This window comes from Falco rusticolus, chromosome 2, assembly GCF_015220075.1.
Source record: "Falco rusticolus isolate bFalRus1 chromosome 2, bFalRus1.pri, whole genome shotgun sequence".
NCBI classification, from domain to species: Eukaryota; Metazoa; Chordata; class Aves; order Falconiformes; family Falconidae; genus Falco; species Falco rusticolus.
Window position 1 is genome coordinate 32,344,163 of NC_051188.1, and position 17,163 is coordinate 32,361,325.

Below are 17,163 nucleotides of genomic sequence, written 5' to 3' on the forward strand. Positions count from 1 at the left end.
GCAGTTAAGCTCGGTCTTTGTGGTCTGCTGGGGGGCAAAATGTCGGGATATTTGATCCGGCTGCGGGCGGGGGGCTCGGGGCGGCTTCACAGGTTGCTTTACTGCAGTGGAGCATCCCGGTGAGGCGGCGGCGGCAGGGCAGCGTGAGGATGACTTTCTCAGCCAACTGGCTACCAATGCCCGCGTCTCTTCTCTCTTAAATAATTCAGCCGCCGCTAATGTATTTTTTTTCTTTCTTTCTTTCTCTCTTTTGCAGTTCCTCTGGTGCAAGCGTGGTAGCTATCGACAACAAAATCGAGCAAGCCATGGTACGTACCGATTGGGGCATAAAACCGTGGTGATGTTTGAAGCGGTAAACAATATGGGGATGCGGCTGGTTAACCCGTGCGCGGACGCGTTTTGGTAGCGGGGCCGGGGAGAGGGAGGGGGAGGCACGGCTCCGGTTCTGGGGGCTTTTTTTCTGGTGGTTGTTGTTTTATCGATCAAAGGCTTCCTGCGGGGAGGAATGCGCACTTCTCTCTATCGATGCCGGAGAGGGAATGACGGCATCGTTTTTGGCTCCTGCCTCCCCAACCGATTGATCCCAGCTCCGTGCGGCGGGGGAGGGGCGCTGCTGGGGCAGACAGCGGCATTTGTGTGTGTGTAGGGTGTTACACACACACGCCTACCCCCCAAAGCGGGGGTGTTTTGGGGTGCTTTTCGCTTTTTTTTTTTTTTTTTTAAAACTCCTAGCGCATCCCGCTTCTGCCAAACAAGCGCATCCCCCGCGGGCTGCAGCCGGGCATCCTCCGCCGCTGCGCCCTTCTCCCGGCGGCCGGCACGGGCGTCGCGCTGCCCGGAGCCGGCGGGTCCCCCTCCGGGCCGCCGCGGCCGCCGGCCCGGCCCCCGCCCTGCCCCCGGCGCGGTCCCGCTGCGCTGCGCCTGGGGCCCGGCCGCCCTTTGTTACTGGAGCGGTGCCTGGAGCCGTTCTCACGGGAGCCTCTGCCGACTGTTGCTAGGCAAACTCCGAGCCTTTAACTCCCGGCTATAAATAACTCGGACGCTCATTGGCCGGGGCGCGCTCTGACGTCATCCACGGCCGCGCACGGTCGGCGGGAGGGAGGGAAATGCGGCAACCTGCGCTGAGAACTGGCTGCAGCCGGTGCGCGGGGGGCGGGGCCGGGCGCGGGGCGGGGCCTGGCCGCGCGCCGGGGGCGGGGCCCACCGCCCTCCCCGGGCCCGCACGTGTGCGGCGGCTTGTGACCGGCCCCCGGTTCCGGTGGGGCTCGCTGGGGCCGGGCCGGCGCCCTCCGCCGTGGGCCGGGGCCGTGTCCCTCGCGGGGGGACCTGCCGCACCGCGCCCCGGCAGAGCTGGGCGGCGCCGGCCCCCGCCACCGTGGGTCGCCTGCGGGGCTGCTCTCCTGACGCTCCTGCTCTCTGCTGCCTTTCAGGATCTGGTAAAGAGTCACTTGATGTACGCGGTAAGGGAGGAAGTGGAGGTCCTCAAAGAGCAAATCAAAGAGCTGATAGAGAAGAACTCCCAGCTGGAGCAAGAAAACACTCTGCTAAAAACACTGGCCAGCCCGGAGCAGCTTGCCCAGTTCCAAGCACAGCTGCAGACTGGTTCCCCGCCTTCCTCTTCCCAGTCACAAGGGACAACACAGCAGCCTGCTCAGCCGGCATCACAGGGGTCAGGGCCTTCAGCATAGTTCGGGATGTCGTTGCCATCATGATTGCTGGCCTCTGGACTGCCCAGAGCAAGAAGGACTAGCGGGAATCCGCCACAGCCACCCTTCATCCATTTCAGTGCACATTGCAACTCAGACTGAGGACTCCATGCCCCGTACACATCAGGAGAGGCTTCTCTCCCTCCCCGTATTATGCACTCATCTGTCTCTCTCTCTTCCCTCCCTCCCCCCTTTGGCTTGAAGGAGTCTTTGTTCTTAGGTTGACTGAATAAAATAAACTTCTTCCAGAGAATTAGCACAAGTACACTGGGGACTTGAGCAGCTTCTGCAAATGGCTGAGAAGCGAAGCTGCATGCCTGAATTCTTTTTTTTTTGGTTTGTTTGTTTTTAAACCTTCTGCTCATCCAGTGACATAACTGATACAAGTGCTTTTCGAGCTTGGAAATATGAAGAAACAGACTGGAGTAAAAAGTGATGGTTCAATCCCCCATAGTGCACTGGGGTTCCAAAGTGAGGACTGGTGCATAGGATCGAAGAGGGAGAGGGAGAAAGGTAAATTCAGTGTTTTAACATTTAATTGTCACCTGAAACCTTAAGTGCAAATACTTGCACCGTTTTTTGAAGCAGTGGACAGGTGCATAAAGCTGTATTATATATAGAAAGCAGGTAGGTGACGTACAGTTGGGTCATAGGATAATTACAATGAAGGTTATTCGCCTACTGTATATTTGTGTATTTAGTGTAATTACTTTGTAAAATAGAAAACTGTAACTATTTAGGTTGTACAGATTGAAGTTTAGTTGTTTCATTGGCTGATCTGAAGAAGTTTGGAAAGTTGTTTTTTTTATGCTACATAAATAAGAATGCACCTACGCAACTGTTCAGAATTTGGCAGATTTATGCTGTTTGTGTAACTTCTGAAGTTCCCTGGCTGCTGATTATCTTGAAGTAAATCTTTGTTCATTGTAGTTTGGTTCAAGACAGGAAAAACCACTCCAAAAATTATCAAACCCTGCTAGCAAAGAATTAAAAAAAAAAAAAAAAAATTGGATTTCCCAGTATGGATTTTTTGCATATGATCTGTATAGTAGTATGCATATGTTTTTGTGCATGTTCTCTAAACAGTTGTAACACGTCAATGTATTTAACTGTTGCACTTGTCAACTTTCAATAAAGCATACAATGTTGATAAATCACTGTTTGTATACTGTACTAATGTTAACTACAGTCACTGTCAACATGTTGCAATGCAGTTTTACATAAGCAGAGAGGTCAGGAGAAGGTCCAGGCTTCAGAGGTGTAGTTTCAGCTAAAAATGCATCTCCCGCTTTCCACAGTGTTCTTAAAAACACAGTGAACATGAAGCCAAACGAAGGAGGTGGGAATAGGGGGCCTGACTAAGCAAAGCTCCTTGTTTTGCTCTGGTCGTGTGCAGGCAGGACTGTTGAGTGCCTTCTGTATGTGGAGTAGCAGATAAGCAGGAGTCAGGCATCTGCTTGTATGATCAGCTATGAACGTATAAATCTCGTGCAATGGTTGTTCCATGGCAGCACACTGCACCCGTGCCTGAGCGTGGGTCACCCCGTGCTGGCAGCAGCTCCGATACCCTGAATTCAGGGTGACTGAGGCAGCAAGCATTACGGCTTCCCCGGCAGTGCAAACATGACTGACCTGCCCTCCTCTCAAACTGCCAGGCTGAAACCTCGGCATCCAAGAATTTCTCACTTTCACTCCCACAGCTTTTTATCTTGATTATTTGATACTTTTGTGAGTTAAAGTTGTCTGAACTTGGCTTGCAGTATTAATTCTGCCTTCTAAAATTGTTGAGAAGAAATTCCAATTATGTGTGAAGATAAAAACTTTCCCTTTGGTTTGAAAAAAGTATTTCGTTCCTCTTTAGTTATGATGATTAAAATACAACTGAATCTAAACCTACCGATTTCTAGGTGAATGACTAGATACAGCGTGATTGATAGGCTATAACCGGGGGAGCAAAGGAATTTGCAGTTTTGCAGTGGATGGTGTTAGCTAGTGCTGAGCATGTGAATCTTGTATACTTGAAAGAGTATTCCCGGTTAATGAGGGAGAATGGTCAGTGCTTTGAGTGGTAGGGCAGTTCTTTGACCTTGAAAGCATTGTCCTAAAATTTGAATAGAAAGAATTAATTTGGCTTAAAACATAAGGGTTAATTACAGAGGTGTGTGTGGTGTTTTTTTTTTTTTATAGGGTCTTATATGACTGCTTATTCCATATAATGAAAATCAGGAGATACCGTTCTCATGGAATCTCATGTTTTGAGAGTAATCGGGTGTAGCAGAGGGAGCAAGAAGGCTGAGGCTTCAGAGGCAGAACAGATCATCTTTTTGTGTGATTTATAGCTAAATTCTTGCTTTTGGGTACTCATCATACGGCAGTTCAGGCGTTGCTTAGTTGTATCACGGCATGAGTAGTTGCATTACCTTTATTGGGACTAGTATATCAAAGTGCATGCGTGAGTGTGTCTATGTGGGAGTGTGAACTTTAATTCGTAGTTTGTGTTCTTGAGATTTCAGTCTATAATTTGAGAACGTTCTTAATGAGGAAACGCCAGAGAGAAATGCGAGATGCTTTTTTTCATGGATTAAGCTAAAATTAGAAATTGATGATAGCCTTTGTGGCAGAACAGCACTGGAATTATTTGGATCTGACAAAAGGAATGCTAATTTTGGTGCTTTTTAAATGGCTTAATTGTCTCCAGTTGCCTTTCTATTCTGAATGTCTCTTTAGCACTTCCAGGCTGTAACATTGAGTATATAAAAAAGTCAATCTCAACATGCAGAGCCGCTTTTTCACCCACTTCACTTACCAAAATTTGCAAGTAATTACTTTTTTTTATTTAAGAAAGAAATTAACCTCTGCTTTTATTTCTTTCACGAAGAGCCTGAGCATATCCTAAATCCAAGATATTTTTTTTAACTGTTCTTTAATACAGTATTTGGAAGTCTGAAAGTTTGGTTAAGGTAATCAACAATTTTAGTACCTTGTGCTTCAATGCTGACAAATACGATAATTTACTCTTAGTTTTAAAACTTCAGTACCTATAGAGCTTTTCTTTGTAGCTGTTTATTAATTGCTAAAGTTAGGCAGAGCAGTGTTTTGCTGCTGAATTGATTTTAGCAATAGCTCTATCAAAACTGCAGCCTCTCTGTGAAACAGATTCAAATCAACTAAAATTGCACTTGAGACCCAAATAAAAAGTGTTTCAGTCAATGGTGTTGTAATGCTTCTGGAATTAATTGTTTTGATTTTTGTTTTTATTCTAGAACAAATAATTTTTCAGAGCACTTTAAATCAAAGCTTATCAATAGTTAAGAGTGTAACCTTTTTCCACCAGAATTTTTCTTTGTATGAGCTCTGAGTTGCTCAGGTTTACATCCACAGTGAGAATAATGTAATCTGTCTTTTATTTGCCAGGCTCTTTATTCTCTGCCTATCTCCAACTCAGTAACTCTTCAGGCTATATTCAAGCTGTTTGTCATTTAACTTGTTGACAATTAGCTGCACACTTGCTTTATTTTTAACAGCAATATGATAAACTCATCTAAGCCAATTATTGTAGAGAGCAAGTTGCTATTTTTTACCTCTTGGGGCTTTTTTTTTTTTTTTGGTTAAACCAATCATTTTTGACAAATAATTCTAAGGCAAGTCCAGATTGTCCAGATTCTGGGGGCTCTGTAAATACTTGGGGAAGAGAAATATGCTTCAATAACGTTGATCTGGAGATCACCCAGACAACACCTCCCAGCAGCAGTGGAGTAAATGCAGTGCCTTAAGAGATCCCTCTCCCTAATTCTCATGGAATAAATCCATGCCTGGGAGGCAGCTTCCCATCTTTCAGCTGGAGAAAGAACCCAGCAAGGCTATTTGGGAATTACCACCCTTGATTTCTGTAGCTACAGTGAATGTATTTATCTCAATACAAAGAATGTTAATTATTATTTATTCCTTGTAGGGTGAAATAGCAGTACTCGAGCTCGCTGACTGAAGGCATGCTTGTTTAGCTTAATATATGCCATTCACAAAACCTCTTGTTAAACATGCTGAGTACTTTAGTAACAGTTCACATCTTACCAGACACTGCGTTATTTCTTGCTTTTCTCCTCTCTCTTCGGGATTATGCGTTCTGACTTTCTGGCAAGTTTGCTGCTGGGCTGAGCCTGAAACAAGTTACAATTCCAAGTGCCTAAACTGGAAATCAGCCTAATTCCATCCATTGCTGGTCAGCGTAGCTTCAGATGTATGAAACCGAATGGAGGATAGTTGCTGGAGGCAGCTCCTGGGAAGTCTGGAAAGAACGTAGGCATTTGAAATGCTTGTTTGAGGATACTCTGAAAAACACCTGCCACTGGCCTGGTCCTTTTCCTGCGATGAGTAAGCAGACTCCTCTGACTGCATTTAGTATGTGCTGAGCTAGGCCAACAAACGCCGTGTCTGAAAATCCCATGGCAAGGAGTTTCCAGCAGACACTGGCAACTGCCCTCCTGAATCGGGGTCCAGTTTCCAACAGGAACAAAGCCAGGCTCAGCAATGAAGTTAAAAGCCAAACCATGAATAAACCAACTTCCTTACATTGTAAATACGCTGGAAAAGGGCAGCGGTTCAAAAAGGAAAATGAGCAAAACTGCAATGACTTTCCTTGCAGCTAAGTGCCTGTTGGTGGTTGTTCATTGAGGTGCCCCCGGGAGGGTTGTGCTGCACCAAGAGGCAAAAGAGTTTGGGTGGGACATGGCCAAGAGGCCTCCGAAAGGCAGCACAACGGGAATTTGGGTACTGTGTAACAGCCAGCTGAGAAAAGGGAAAACAGTTCTCAAAAGCCTTGTTCTAGAGCTAAGCCAGGTTCTTAGGTCATCCTGAAGCTTAACTTTGATGCTTCAGCTGGATTGGGTGGGGGTGGTTTTTCAGTGATGCATATGTGGTGATGCATATTGGATGTGGTTCAAGCTGTCATGAGAAACTGGCTAGTCAGAAAAAAGGAAGGGAAAAAAAAAAAAAAAGGTCATCCTAGCACTCCAGTCTTCTAGTTTGGGTGGACTGAGAGCTCTGTTAAAAGTTCTCCCTCTTTGAAGGTCTAAAGGCACCGTAAAATGGTGAAAGGTGCTGGAGACTGGGAGATGGGCTAGGGGACTTTTCCCCGCACTGCCTATGAGCACTGGCACTTCCAGCCTCTTCTCACCTCCCTGTGACAGACCTCAAGTGCTTTCATCATCTGGCCAGTGCAAGCTCAGGGCAAACCCACCTGAATCTTGGAAGAAACAAAAGGGCAGTGGTTAAAATTTGTCAGCCTTTAAAAAACAAAGTCAAGAAGAACAAGCCTTTATGGCCTTCATGGGAAAGCAGATCTGTTGTTCATCAGGGAGTATGGGAAGGGAGGGAGATGAGCTTATTTGTGGATTATTTGAATTACTGTCAGCTGCTTTCCAGTCCAGCATACATTCAGGATCTCTAGGAGCTGGAAGCTGGGGATCTGTGCTGAGCTCTCAGATCTCCCTCAAAAATGGTGTTTAAAGTAGCTGCCTGCATTATGCTCCCACGGAGGCTGCGGTAAATGGTCATTCTTCCTCCCATTAGTTTTATTACTGAGAACCAGCCTGTTCTGCCTCTCTGCAGCTGCTTTAATCGAAGCTTTGCTACCAGATAGCCATCAGAAAAGACATCTGCAATTCAATTAGATATGTGCTTAAACTCACAATCTCTGTGAAACTGGCCGCTGCCAGAACAGAGTGCCCTCCACGCTGTGGGCTTGCTGGTGCTGCAGCCTGCAGGGCTCTGCTCCAGCACTTCTGCCTCCTGCCACCGGCTCATCCTCCCTCCTGCCTTGCTGGCTCTGCTTACAGATGCTTGAAATGAGGACCCGTTCCTCATCAGAGGCTGGTAGGAGCGTACTACTTCTTCCTTGCAAAGCAGGAGAGAAGCTAGAAACTTGGCACCACTCAGGAGCCACAAAATCTGCTTTATGACTTACTGAAAGTGGTTGCTGCAGTGTAGCGTCTTTCTGCCTTGGGAAGTAGGATGAAGAAGCTCCAAAGGTGCTCCAGGGGTAAATTACTGTGCTTTTTGCATGGGCATGAAAGCATGATGAATTGGTAGGAATGTCCATACCAAAAGGAATTGGATGGCTTTATTTTCACTGATTTTAATTTAGTCTCCAGTGCTGTAAATGCATATTCCCTGGTGCTGGCTGCTCCAGGGCCACTCTTCCTGCTCGTAGTGACCTTCTGAGGTGACTGAGGCAAGGCCCAAACACCTCCTGCTTGGGCCAGACCGCCAAGAGGAACAACTATTTGGAAATATTTGCGTGACCCCAGAGGTAAAGGTGACCTCCAAGTGATGTCAGGTTGATCCCTACCACATACCACAACCATACCATTTGTTTAAAAACGCTGCAGACGGATGTTGCAAAGTGCTTCAGCGGTTTGCTTAAAGCATTTCTAAGAACCAATTATAAAGGCTTGCAAATCACAAATGAAAGCAGTCAGAAGGGAGGTTTGCGTGGGCTTCTTTGTAGAAAAGATGCAGTTGACAAAATCGCCAAACCCAAACAGAAGTGGAAAAAAAGGTGAGTGCGGGGAGTGGATGTGGCTTGCAGCTCACGGCAGGTTTCCGTGCCTTCAGGGAGCAGCAGCCCCCACTGATAGAGAGGCAGATTTAATGCTTACCTGGCACAGGAGAAAAGCAAATGCGCATCAGAACGGTGCAGCTGAGTATAGCCTTGATGGGTTGGGGTGCTGTACCTGTCTGCGTCCCCTGAGCGCAGGATTTAGCAAAGCCTTGCTAAGTGCCCTGCAGCCATGGACTTTCTCCATCTGCTGTTCACAAGGGATCCACCCCAGCAGTGATGATGAAAGCACTTGAGGTCTGTCACAGGGAGGTGAGAAGAGGCTGGAAGTGCCAGTGCTCATAGGCAGTGCGAGGAAAAGTCCCCTAGCCCATCTCCCAGTCTCCATCAGCTTCAACTTAAAATCCTGCGAGCAGTGGTGGGATCAAGTTCAGTCATGCTCTTAATGAACAGCAGCTCCCCTTTAATGGGCTCATGCAGAGGATCTGAGCCAGGACAGCCTGTTTGCTCAGGAGGCAATTACTCCTATTTACTACTTAAGTGCCATAAATGCACTTGGGCTTTCTAAGGAGCAGCAGTAGCTGTGTTGCCAGGGCATGTGGAGCAAACCGAAGCAGCTCCAGCCAACAATAGGATACAGACAGATCAGGGCTGGGGGTGCTCCAGTAGGTCTAGGATAGAGGGAGATGATGGGGGAGGCAGTATTCTGACGTGGCCTGTTGGATGCCAATGCCTGCGTTGGACATGTCAGAGCTAGGCAGTGATTTTATTCCAGCCCTGGGCTACTTGGGGTGGCCTTGGTAGCCAGAGAGGTCTGGGAGCAGGTACAAGTGCCAAGCTGCTGAGATGAATCTCATGCAGAGCAGGGGAAATCAGAAGAGGCTTGAAGAGGCTTTCTTTTCCCCACCCTCACAATGTTGATGTTCTTAATGTAGCTTTAGTAAATGAAGTGAAATCTTATGGGGGAAGGGAAGTCTAACATGGGCCCCTATCTGTCTTAAAGGGTTTCCAGCAAGGAGGTTTGGGGCTATTTTTCTGCTGGAGCATCCTCAACGCCTGCAGTGCTTAAACTTGCTCCTGGACACTCTGGGGTTTTGGCAGAACAGATGTATGTGCACAGACACCCCCCCCCCCCAGGCCATCTATGCTGAGCCTGCTGGATCAGGAGGCAGAGGGCCTGTGACACCAAGTGACATCGGATGGCAGCTTTCAGCCAGCCATCGCCCACCCACCATTCCCTGGAGGAGCTGTGGTACTCCTCGCGAGGGTTAATGCCCCCGGTGAGTGCTGGGGCACATAGGGCAGGGCACATAGGCTGCACCCCGGCACCCTGTAGCCCAGGGAAAATATTCCAGTTTTCCATGGTGCTCTTATTTCATTTCGGCGTGGCTGCTTGCAGTCAAGCCTGGAGGTAAAATCAACCCACGGCCACAACTCTGTTCGCATTTCAACCTGCGGCTTCAGTGGCAAATGCCCCTTTCTTTAAAAAACATTCCTTTCTGGGGATGTGAAAATACAGGTATCGGTTATTAGTAATTCAGAGAGGAAAAAGTTATCCTATCAACAGTCTGTTGTTTACAGGAGGGTTAGATCCTTTGCCTTTTCTCAAGATAAATTTCAGGTGGGCATTTTAGCTAATCAAGAAGAATGAGCAAAAACCCCCAACCCAAAGTAATGTAAAAAAGCAAGGGCAATTCTGCACACAGTAATTTTTTGGTGGTTTTGGTCGTGAAAATCTTACCCCAGTCCATCCTAGGGGGAGAAAAGAGTTCTTCCAGCACAGCCTGGCAGTTCATTGCCATTCCAGCTCCTACCTGACCAAGCGTGTGCTGCAGCACACAGGGCATGAAGGGAAAACATGCTGCTTAGTGAGGTGTCTGGCATAAAAATGCTGCACCCCGATACTGGAACGGCACCTGCCGACTTGTCCCTTAAAAGCTGTTGCCAAAGTACTGCCCCAAAAACTGCAGTGATGTTCTTAAGGGGAGGGGTTTCTGTTAGAGATCAAGCCTGTTGCTGAGGTCATGGGACCTCCTAGTGTGAGCATGATTGTATTTTAGCAGCGGCTATTCCTGCCAATCTGTACAGTGTAAGTACTGTGGTACTGGTATTGCTACATTGAAGGTGATGCTTTCTGCTTGGGATAAACTGAGCAACTCGGTGTGTTATCCCTCCGGAACGGCCTTGCCTGGGCTATCAGTGGGGACTGACCCAGCCCGCCTAGCCCAGCACATCTGAGTAGCCATGGCCACCAGCAGATACATGAGGGAAGGTGTGGACCTGTCCTTGTCCCGAAGCATCTTTTCACCTTCCAGCAGCCAACAACTCGGGGACTTTCCAAACTGGAGGATGCAGCTGGATGCCCATGTTTTAGGGTTGCGTTTGGACGTGTCCTGCAGACACATGTTTAAATTCATTTCCATCTTTTGCTCGCTCTGCAAGAGCAGATGTTCCCCAGTTCTCCCTTCCCAGCCTGGCTCCCCAGGCCCCCCAGTGCTCATGCTTGCCCTGCAGCATAGCAACATGCCTGGAGCCCAGCACTGGCCCTGATCTGTGCTATTAGCCCATGGGCATCACTTCAGACATGGAGTTTTCTGCTCTGGGTGTGTTGCCTGGAACTTGGTGTCGTCAGCTCCTCTGCAAGTCCTCGCCCTTGAAGTTTCAGGTAGGCTCACATGGCTAACGTGTGGTGCCCCCCCGCAGACTTTGTCTCCTCACCTTTGCCACCCTTGCCTGCTTACTTGGGTACTTAAAGGAAGTAATTCTCCGCTTTCAGAAAAAGAGGACTTTCAGTATTGGTACCCATTGTTAGCATTGATTTTATTTGCTTTTTTTTTAGCTGTGACATCGTTAAATGTCTCCTTTTAGTGTCTGTGCAAAGTTGCTTTCTCATTCTCCAACAAGGACGTCATCCTAACAGGGCTGAGAACAGCTCAGCTAAGGGAAGGTTTAAATGAAAGCACATCCACCCTTTGGAGATGTTCTGTATGAAAACTCACAGACATCAATAATTTCCTTTTTCTTTTTTAAAAAAGAGGGGAAAGAAAAACGGCCTTTACTTTTGGTCTAAATTTTAAAAGAAATTCCTTTCTAGCTATATTTAACTGCAAAGTTTGCCAATGAGGCTGCCCGGCAACGTCAGTACAGACATTTGTATACATCAGCCTATGATCTCTGTTAGAAGCAAACCCAGGATAGACCTTCAGCAAACCAAGATCAGACCTTGTAATGCCAAATAGATGTGATGTTCCCATTAAAATCTGAGCTCCTGAAATCATGTTGCTCTGATGAGACTCATACCTCCTCTTGAGTCAGTTTCTAGCCTTCAGTTTCTGAGGAAAAGAGCTAGAAGTATCAATGAGCTGCAATACACCAAGCCAGAAACAAGAAAGAAAAAAAAAACCCCCAAATTCTTTCTTAAGATTAAATGATGCATTTGGGCCAGACTTAGGAGGCTTTGGGATGCTTTGATAGCTTTGGAAATGGTGCTGGAGCAAACTTGTTCTTGTGTTCTGACTGCAGCACAAGCTGCCTTTAGTGTTATGATGCCCTGGTCCCACAACAAATTAATTAAGGGTTTGGGAGTGAACAGAAACACAGCATCAGTCTTCCCAGTTCACAAAGTGGGGCTGAAATCTTGATCTTGGTGTGTGACAAGTTTCATGATATTTAAGCAAATGTTGGATCTTTAATACCTTTTATCAATTTCTCTATCAATAAGCATTTTTATACCTGTGGTATTTTGTCTGGTGAATCATATTATGTGCAAATAATCAAGGTGAAATACGATTTGCTTTTGGAGAGAGAATAAAGGATGATATTGTTCTGGATCATAAGCAATTCAGTCTGTTCCTTAAGGCAGGAACAGAGGTTGCAACCTTGTTTAGAAAAATGGAGAAGGCAAACGGCTGCTTGCTTTTAGCTGTGTAAACAGCTGAGGAGAGGCAGCATCCAGCTTGGGGTTGTGCAGTGTTGCAGCTCTACTGCGCCTCTCAAAGTCAGAGTCCACTTCAGAAGCAATGGCATTCATTTATTTACCCCAGATGACTCTCTGGAGCGTTTTAATTGTGGCATCTACAACCTGGGCACTGTGTGGCACCAACTGCTCTGTGGTAGATAGAACCTCAGGAAAGGGGCTCTCACAGACCTTGCCCAGGCAGCCAGGGCTAATGCCCTTCAGTGCCTGGTGGGACAGCCACCCTGCAGCCATCGGCATTTTCTCACAGTGGCCCCAACAGCCAGGGCAGGTCTGAGGAATGGGAACCTTCCGACACCAAGTTTCCTAAAGCTCAGGTTGCGTTTTGCAATGAAGGGTCAAGAGAAAGCACTGACTTTTTTGTTCTCCGGAAACCACTGGCTAAATCAACTAGACTAAAAAATAGCAACAGCCATTTCCAACAAAAATAACCAGCCATGGTAACGATCCCATCTCCAGTCCCCTATGTGTGCTGTCGTCTTCGCAGAACTACATCAGGAGCACAGCAAACGAGAAGAGAGCTGTTCTGTGAAAAATTAGAAGTTTGACCCTTCTGTCCCCCAGCCCCCATGAAATTACATCTGTCCACCCTGAGCCTGCTAGGAGATCTAGTTTATCTTGAGTGTCCTAAAATGTGTGGGCAGGGAGGTTTCCAAGGGGACAATTCCTTTGACAGCTGTATTCTGTCAGCAGAACAATTAAGCAAAACACCGCAGCCCTATAATTACACGTGAGGCATTTCTCATGTACCGCGTGAGCCTGGCAACTGCCAACAAAGGTCTGGATGCGTATGGGACCACTCCATCTGGAGGGTGGTTATGTAGGCAGCCTCCTTCCTCGACCCATGCAAATAGAGAGGCAGAACATACAGTACGCTGTCGCTCCAGCAGACGCATCCTGACAAGGTTAAACCAAAGGCCTTCTCTGGAGTGGGTAAATACGAAGGGTTTCCTGCACTGTTTACTTAACGGGGACAAGGCACTCCAAAGAGGGGCAGCAGGATAATAGATCAGTCCTGCTGGAGGTGTCTTTGGTGCTGGGAGAGGCGTGAACATCTTACAAAGACATGTTTCAGGAACTGACGGGGCAAATAACACGTTTGGGACCTGAACTGTTAGTGTATGGTGCACCTCAGCGTGGTACCCTGGTGATCTTCATGTTCTTCTTGCTGGCGAAGGAGGGGTATTTACTGTGGGCTCTACAGGCGGTACCCGCGTGGCAGCAACTGCCAAGCACAGCCAAGAGAGCGGTCAGATGCTGTGGCTGAAGGCTATGCTGCACTTCTCCAAGGGTTTCTGCTCAGGCCCGTGATCCCGGTGAGCATCACCCCTGCCTCCTTTGCTAGCCCAAGTCAAAGTCCTTCTTCAAGGAGATGAGCAGGTGTGGCTGATGCAGCAGGACAGGCTCACGGTGCCACGTGATGTTTATCTGCTTCTGGGCACGAGGTGGTCCTCGCGCTGGACCAGAGGGGAGATTGTTCTAGATGTTTCTGACTTGTTGGCAAACAACAGTTGTATTTAGGCCACAGCTCCACAATGTTTTCATTTGAGAAGCAATGGGCTCTTTGGGAGTTGTGGTTGTCGCTTCCCAGTGGTTTCCCTCTCTTGGTGAGGAAGGAAGCCCTCAGGCATGCTGGGTTGTGTGGTTGGCTGGGCTGTCCACAACATGGGGTGTGGAGGGACGGCACAAGCTTATTGCTAAGCCCGTGGGGTACTAAAACATCACGGGTGGTAGGAAAGGCTTTGATTTTTGCCTGGAGAGGGCAAGAAAGAGGGAGAGGTGCTAGCAGACAACCAGTAATAATGAGCAATAAACAACCTGTGGTAAACAGGCCCTCTTATAGGGGATAAAGTACTGAATTCTCAGCTTTCCAGTATAACCAACTTTGCCTTGTGCTAACACACCCTGAATGCAGTCTTTCAGGAAGAAAAGCACAAAAGCTGTGAATTTTGAGGGAGCCCTAGGGAATGAAACACCTGAGTTGTATTCCTGTCGGTTGGTTTGCAATGCCCAACCCACACCTCTAGCCTCCCAGGCTCTGGATTTCTGACCTTTTCTTTCAATAATGATTTACTGCACATTAAAATACTTACTAGTGGGTTGAAACAACAAGCGCACACAATCCTGCGGCTTTTGTTTCTAAAGAATCTGCATTTAAAAGGGGAGAAGATGAGCTAAGGCTCAATCGTTTCTTGCACAGCCTTTGCTCCACTGGTGCTGGAAAGTCATTCTCAGGGCAGTGACACCCACCGACCCAAAGCATCAGGGGAGGAAAGAAGACCTAAACGTGAAGTAGCCCACGCTTGGTGCCTGTTTGTACTGCGCATACTGACGCAAGACCCCGGTGTGCGGCAGCCTGGGCTGCGCTTGGACGTGCGCCGTGTGTTGACGCTGCACCAGCATGTGGCTCTGCTGCTACAAAGAGCTCCCCGTGCTGAAACGCCTGCAGACCGGCGCTGTCTGGGGTCTCCTCCTGACCTTGGGCAGTGTGATACAAGTCCCCCAACCCCCAGACTGGTTCAAATGCATGTTTTGAAATGAAGCTATCCGGGAAGCCAAGGACTTACCCTTGGAAGGGTTGAACACTGTGCTTCCAGTGGTGTAGGAGGTGGTAACTGGCACCACCACTGACACAGCAAATGCCATTGCTGCAGTGGGCTGCAGGTAAGGACGCACAATCAGGTTTGGGCAAACCTGATACTTGTTATCTCTTAAACTGGGATTCATCCCGTAATAATTGTAGGGATGTCATAAATGGATGTAGAATGGCTGAACCTTTAAGGGAACAGTGGAGGTCATCTGATCCAACTCCTCACGCAAAGCAGAGCTAATTTTGGCATTAGAGCAGGTCACTCAGGGCTGTGTCCAGCTGAATTTTGGAAATCTCCAAGGATGAAAATCCTACACAGCCCTCCAGGGCAACCTCTTCCTCTTTGTGATTTTTTTTTTCCCTAATACCCAGTCAGACATTTCTCAGATGCAACTTTTATCTGGTTTCTGCAACACAGTCATCCTTGATTCCTTTATGATCACTGTAAAGAAACAGATTTCAGGCCCCTGAGGTTTCTCACCTCTTTTAGGGTGAAATAAATTGTGGTCTTCAAATAAGAAGTGCTCATCTTTCCCTGCTGGTGAGACAGGCTCCCCTTGTGCGTGTTGCTGCCCTTCTGCTACCAGTTACTCTGAGCCGTGGACCTCCCTTCCAGCTGCCATGCATGCTGGAGACAACTAGCCCTTTCTCAGCTGTGGTTGTCCACATGGAAAGCTGGAATAGCTTTGCTCAGCCAAGCAGGAGTAGCCCCCCTTTTAGGGGGAGGGGGAAGGGTCTGGTGGCCTTCCCCTGCTCCACCTGCAGCTCCTGTGCCCAGCCCCTCTCTGATGCCCGCGCGCTGAGTGCAGATGACTATGGAAGAGCCCTTCTCCTCTTCAGCATGCAAATTAAGACAGAAATGACAATGTGCATGGGGTTTTATTCCCCAGCGTGTAGCTGCAGTATTTGTGTTATTGGAAAGTCGGGGGCTCTCTGTGGAGGCATCCTGTGTCCCAGGATAAAAGGCAAATGTGTACCGCGGTCTGGTGGGAGCAGTGGGGAGCGGTGCATTTGAGAAACATGGATGAAATAATCCTCAAGCAATTAATTTATTTAGGAATGACAAAAAAGCCAGCAGGTGATTCTTTTGTTCTCTGACAAGGACAATAATCTTTTGTATATAAAAAAGGCTTTCAAGAAAAGCTTTTTAAGTTAACTCTGTCAGAATTTTTTCAGTGGATTGTTTTTGACTGAAGATACTGGTTCGTTGAAATGAAAAGGATTGCAAAAAAAAATAGTCAAAAAATGCTACAGAAAGGTCACAGTTCTGTAGAGGAAAAATATAAAAGGAACGCTTTCAATTCATAAATTGTTCATTTTTTAAAACCTGGAATTTCACACTGACGTTTTTAATGTTACATGTTCTGTAGGGTTTTTTTTTAACATTATGGCTGACATGTCGTGAAATCATCATGGCGCATAATAACATCTTATCATTTCTAGCTCAGAGTGTTGCCTGTTTGTTGTAGTGAAATGGTTTGGCACCTGATCAAAGTGTCTCCTGCCTGTCTTGTAAAAAAAATAATGTCAAACTTCCATTACAACACAGACGGGAGACACTTTGATCTAGGAAAGAAAATATGTTAGTGTTTACTAAGTGGCAGATGGTTTTAATAGTTTTAAAATGAAACTGAATTTAAACAATAAGAGATTATTATGTAATATGCAGCACTAATGAAATGCCATGAAATTATATGAAATTAAAAAAAAAAAACCACAAAAACCATAGAGAAAAAGTGAAGTGAAGGTAGCAAAGAGCATTTCTAAATTGACTTTTATTTTTTTTGGTGGGTGTCTTTCCTTTGCCATTTTTCTTTGATGAGGCTGGGGTTTCTGAGTGCTGAGCGTGTCCCACACGCTGCTGCGGGGATGGGGGCATGGAGCTGGCAGGGCTGGGAGCTGGGAGCACCTGCCTTGTTTAAAAAGAGAGATGAGTTTGACCGGCCCAGCAAGGATGACTCTTGCGTTGTTGCCATTGGCTTGTTTAATGCCCATAAAAATTCCAGATAAGCAAAAGCATATTTTTGGCAAATAAATTTCTTAAACAAAAATGAAACGCAAAAGAGCTGCCAGGTCTGGAGCATAAACATGAGATGATTAACTCTGGTACCTGCGGATCTGTTCCAGGAATTAGCATGCTCAGCACCACATCCGATTCAAACCATCATGCACTGGCTATTTGGGAAGTGGGTGCCAATGTCACACTGTTGTGCATATAAGCATTTTTTTGTAATAATTAGAGTAGTAATATTTTTAGAAGTTCCATCATAAAACAGAATGATAGTATACACACAGCGTATGCATCCAGAAACAGACATACATATAGTCATCACAC

General features: G+C 47.0%; 1 protein-coding gene across 8 annotated transcripts in view; it reads left to right on the top strand.

The window, feature by feature from the left end:
* TSC22D1 (TSC22 domain family member 1) overlaps positions 1-2,863 on the top strand; it is a 95,831-nt gene extending 92,968 nt beyond the window's left edge. For 6 of the 8 annotated variants that reach the window (XM_037375991.1, XM_037375989.1, XM_037375997.1 and 3 more), the window contains 2 exons: positions 257-308; positions 1,431-2,863. In XM_037375991.1, the coding sequence (XP_037231888.1) occupies positions 257-308; positions 1,431-1,688 (310 nt within the window). In that variant the 3' untranslated portion in view covers positions 1,689-2,863. The other 2 variants (XM_037375993.1, XM_037375998.1) reach the window with 2 other exon arrangements.
* Positions 2,864-17,163: the final 14,300 nt, after the last annotated feature.